Genomic DNA, 5,280 nt, shown 5'->3' on the forward strand with positions numbered 1-5,280 from the left:
AAAATCAATGATATTTGTTTTTTATATAAAACAAGCTAAATATTACTATGTATATAAAACAAGCTAAATGTTACTATGTATGACGAAAAAAGAGGAGGTATGGATGGAGAACCGGGACGGGGGACATTTCAGAATGTCAAGCGTCAAAATCTGGCCTCTCGGCTTGGGCGGGGCCACTTCTTGGGGCCATGGGCTCTGCCGGTCTGCCCTCTGCTGGGCTCTGGACTCTGGAGCCTGGAACTCTGGGCAGAGTGGGCTGATTGCTTTTTTTCTTCGTCTTTTAAAATTTTTTGTCGGGGAGTACAATCAGTACATACTACTACTTAGGGACATACCGGCTACCTATCCCTGCGCGGCACAACAAAATGGAGTTGCCTTTTGCTATATTTGGAAAACCACAAAATTGGAAATGACAACATAAACCTGTCTTGCAATTTTCATGCTTTTTTACATAGTTATTTTTATGGCTATGCTATTGTCACTATGTTCAGGGACAAGCCTTACAGTCAGAGATAAATAGCGAACACGAACACGCAAATGTTTACAGAACCCGAGAGCTACAAGTCACAACAAAAGACGTTTTAGAACACTGAATACATAACTTTCCAATATGAGTGTCAAAATCGACGAGTCTGTTGTTGAACTACAAACTGATGCCGACGTCAACGGAAAGAAGGTACACATCAACGTCGACCTTACCTTCAAATGCGATTATCTAACATTCAGTAGAGCTTTTATTGGTGTTTTTGAAATATTGTTGCCTTGTTCTGTTCATTTTATTCATATTTCTACTTTCTTCTTTTGTAGGGTGGCGATGGCGACCTCGGGGACACCATGTCCATCGGGTCCACCGGTTCCGACACGTACGAAGAGAAACTAATACACGGAAGTGGTATGCTCGGAACAACCATGAACATGACCAACACAATTATCGGTTCTGGTATTTTATCGCTGCCTTTCAGTACCTCTCAAGTCGGATGGGTCCTTGCTGCAGTCCTTATGTTTTTCGGTGCTACATTCACTTGGTTCGGACTCCACTTGTTGTCCGCTGTAGCGGATAGTGTCGGCGGACGACAGACCTCTTTCGGTGGCTCAGCGAACGTTACATACCCCTGGTTGGTTCTTGTAGCCGATTTGTTGGTGTTCTTCACCATGTGGGCGGTTTGTGTTGTATATATGACCATTGCTGCCGGTCTACTTCCCGATGTAATCCGTCAGTTCATTGACGAGGATTCAGAATCCTCTCCCGTGTACCTGGAGTTCTGGTTCTGGCTTCTTCTCTGCTGGTTGCTGGCTGGCTCGCTATCTATGTTGAAGTCTCTATGGTTCTTGGCTTACACTTCGTTGGTCGCTGTTGGCTGCGTGTTTTGGACCACTTTCGTCGTCTTCGCTTACTCTGTAAGTTTGTCGTGCGTCCGATAATATTCGCTATGCGCTACCACTCAACAGGCTTTCGAGTTTTTAGTTTATGTGTCGTTCACGATTTAAGCTGGTAGTTTTGTTTCAACAACTCTATAGAACCGGTGTCTCGCTGTTGTACTGTGTGTGCGTGAAAGCAACATGGGCCATTGTGTAATTTGTACCTAATGGTCGTTGTACCCCTGTGATTTAAGCCATTTTGAGGCGTTGCAGAGTAGGAACGATGACAAGGTTTTAAGTGCAAGAAGGAATATTTTTAGAATATTTCCTGGAGTCAATGCGTAAACATTTTGTACGTGAATAAACTAACAACTATTCTTTTCTATGTAGGTTGGCATCTTCGATCCCTGTGATGGTATTGCCGAGCCTTGTAAAGGAAACACCGAAGCCTTCATCTGGGACTTCCAGGCCATTATGCGTGCCTTCCCCGTGTTTGTCCTTGCCTTCTGCTGTGGACCCGTTATGTTCAACATCTATAATGCCATGGCTGAACAGAGTGCTAAGCGTATGGACATCGCTGCGATGGCGACCATGATGCTCACCACCTCGCTGTACCTTATCATTTCTTTCTGTGGATACTTCACGTATGGAAACTTGGTGAACTCGAACATTCTGATGTCTTACCCCATCTCCGTCGTCGCTTCTTTGGCACGTCTTGGCACAGCTTTCGTTGTAACTGTGTCGTACCCACTTCTCATGCACGCCGCAAGAGATTCTCTTATCCACGCTATCGGTACATGTATGGGCTATGCTGGAAAGAAGGAGCAGGGTTTCGAATTTACGGATACTAACACCAAGCTCGGTAACATCGGTTTCTACTGCACGGCAACTGCCCTCAACCTGCTTGCTTTCCTCTTCGCCTACTTCAACATTGATATCAACATCCTGCTGTCCATCACCGGTGCCATCGGTAACGTGAACTTGAGTTTCACCATCCCCGGCATTCTGTACTACAAGATGTTCGAGGAGAACGGCTGGTCCATGACACGTACACTATGTGTGCCTTTCACCATCTTTGGACTGGTCACTACCGGTATCTCACTATGGGCCAATTTCGCTTAAGTTACAACCCATTGACTAATATAATTAGGATAGCACATAACGTAATAAAATCTGGGTACACCCTGGCCTGTGGTCTTGTAGTTTTCCATTTTGTATTCTTTCGTGCATAAAACCCCATGGAATTGAGACACGTTGTTGAGAAATATCCCTGAAGGACAGTATTTTTGCTGAGAGTCGTTGACACAAACTTGAAGTGGGTGAACATACTATAACGAAAGAGTTGTTGCTGGGTTCACTGCTGAGCGTCGCGAACACTAACTAGCACGATGGCTTAAATTGGAGGTGCACCGAAAGGGGGATACTGAACACAAACATAGTGCAAGGTGGAGTTCCACATAGCTGCAAAAATGAATATGGCTGAGACTGTTGTGCGTCTCACCGCATTGGTCCTCCAGCTCCACGTCCATGCGGGAGTCGTATACACAAACTAACATTGCTTCCACAATCACTGTCCTGCGATGTTATGTAGTCTCTGCTGTATATGGCCCCCTGAGTTGGAGGTCCACTTTAAGTTGTATGCTGAGTCGTACAGATCAAATAGATAACGAATATGCATAAGCCAATCGCATGACGGAGACACAATAGCGACAATTATGGACTATCGGTGGTTTATTTTGTATTTAGTATGTGCCCAGTTATTGGAGCGCTGGTAGTGGAATTTCTGTACGACTTGGAGCTGCCTGGTTTTGTATACGTTGCTGGTGCGAGCTGCGTATCCTGCGCCCAAATCCAAATTGTACCAGATATCGAGCTCAAATCATTATATGCGAGATAGTAGGAACTATCACGCTGCCAAAAGATCAACAAGGGGGAAATTGTCTATATGGGGAAACGTATGTTGCGGGCAAGTAAAAAAAATTGCATTCGCAAGATATCAACCGTAGGACTGATTACTTCAGTGTGAGTTTTTCCGTATGTAGTCTTTGCGTAGATGCGCTGGCCTTAGCCGATGCGTTATTGAAAGATAGGACTCAGTTGTCTTCTCATCCGAAGAGACTTTCGGTGGTTGTGTTGAGCAGATTGCTCTCTTCTTTGCCCATTCGTTTGTACCAGGGCTTTTTGGCGACTTTTTCGAGGGCTTCACAACGATCCATGAGCTCATCACTCATGTGCTTGCTGCGCTTGAGATCCGTTTCTAACTTCTCTTTCTCCTGTATGAATGATTATGGTACACGTATCCCCGTCTGTGAGCGGCGTTGCTAACTGGAAACCATCGCATCAAAAGTGAGGCAGAACACGCCGAAAATATTACTATAAAAATCACATAGAGAAAACTAAGGATCCTACATACTATTAACAGACTGGTCACAACGTCGCCCTTATCTTTGATGATATTTGCTCTCTCTTTCTTGACCTGAAAAGGATAGATAATGGTGCGTATATTAGTTTAGAGCGCGGATACTGGTCATATACGTCTATGAATCACAAGAGATCGTCGCGGGAGTGGCGTTTAGATGCTCCTTCCTGGCACAGTCTGTCTGCTGAAGAAAGTGCGTGCACGTAACGGGCAGCAGAGGTCCGACAGATTTACAATTACGTATGAACAGTACCCGACACACGCTATGTACATGCTCCCCAATGCCCACGGGTAGCAGAGGTCCGAAAGATTTACACTTACGTGTGAACAGAAACCCTACGAAGACACTCCCCAATGCCCCCGAAATACCGTGACAGTCGAGAAACCAACCCTAGGCACGGCTCGCACACACGTACCTGCTCCAGTTCTCGCTCCAACTTCTCCACGTGTTTCTTGGTGCTCTCAAACTTCGCCAGCATCATCTTTTCTTGATAACCCATGCGATCACGCACAGCTTTACGGGTGGTCTCCAGGACAGGTTTCTGCTGCTCCAGCTCGTGTCGGACCTGGGAACGGCGATGGACTAGGGTTGAGAAAACACACAACACGGACGCAATACGTCCGCACTTACGATACTTCATATGCATGAAGTAGGGGCTGTGAAGTATCTTACGTGTGGATGCATTGCGCGCCAGACACAGCAAGACACAGTGCTGGCGCTTATTGGCAGTGGAAAGTTCTATATAACAGTACGTGACACCGCGGATGGCACGTGCATAGCTTGTTGACTATCGAAGATTCGTGCAACGCTCGCGACTACTGGTGTGACAGCAGCCGTGGGCGAGAGGATCTTCGCGTGATGTTTGACGGCGAAAGCTTTGCTTCACCTAATCGACAGCCAAACTAGGCCACTCAAAGGCCGGTAGAGAGGTTATGCGCGAAGGGCTACAGCAAAAACATCAAATACTAATGAATGCCGCACGCATACTTTCGATAGTTCCTGCTGTGCACGCTCCATTTTCGATTGCGCGTCTTCCAGTGATACCTGCGACGTCTGCAGCTCCCGTGACAGAGTGGAATTCTCCTCTTCGAGAGCAGCGCATCGCAGCGAGGCGGCCTGGTAGACCTCAACCCTCTCATTCAGAGTAGCTGTCAGCGTTGAAACGTTATTCTGAAACGGATAGAAAGGATGTGTACTTGATAGTTTAGCTCGCGCATAGAGTTCTCCTGTGACAACCATGCACAATCTCAGTACTGGCCTATAGACACGGGGTTAGTACATAAATGACAAGGGTGTGAAAACTCGATCCCTGGGGTTTATTGAATGGAGCTGTTCCGCGTCTATTGGATCACACAACCGACCCCCAGCTCAATCATTATAGAAACACACACACATATATATATATATATATATATATATATATATATATATATATATATATATATACTAACTAACTAACTAACTAACTAACTTAACTAATTAATTAATTAATTAACTAACT

The 5,280-nt window shown here is 45.6% G+C and overlaps 2 protein-coding genes across 2 annotated transcripts; one reads left to right on the plus strand and one right to left on the minus strand.

Annotated features, from left to right (window-relative positions):
* Positions 1–373: 373 nt before the first annotated feature.
* Positions 374–2,552, plus strand: SARC_10351 (hypothetical protein). Its single transcript, XM_014295606.1, has 3 exons — positions 374–676; positions 808–1,398; positions 1,750–2,552. Exons 1-3 carry the CDS (start codon positions 611–613, stop codon positions 2,479–2,481), a joined length of 1,389 nt encoding a protein of 462 aa, XP_014151081.1. The 5' UTR covers positions 374–610; the 3' UTR covers positions 2,482–2,552.
* A 524-nt stretch (positions 2,553–3,076) lies between these two features.
* Positions 3,077–5,155, minus strand: SARC_10352 (hypothetical protein; the record flags this gene model as incomplete). The annotated part of the gene is made up of 5 exons (XM_014295607.1): positions 3,077–3,632; positions 3,773–3,835; positions 4,195–4,344; positions 4,767–4,949; positions 5,141–5,155. 5 exons carry the CDS (start codon positions 5,153–5,155, stop codon positions 3,465–3,467), a joined length of 579 nt encoding a protein of 192 aa, XP_014151082.1. The 3' UTR covers positions 3,077–3,464.
* Between the last annotated feature and the right edge of the window lie 125 nt (positions 5,156–5,280).

This window comes from Sphaeroforma arctica (genome assembly GCF_001186125.1).
Source record: "Sphaeroforma arctica JP610 unplaced genomic scaffold supercont1.1217, whole genome shotgun sequence".
Taxonomy (NCBI): domain Eukaryota; class Ichthyosporea; order Ichthyophonida; genus Sphaeroforma; species Sphaeroforma arctica.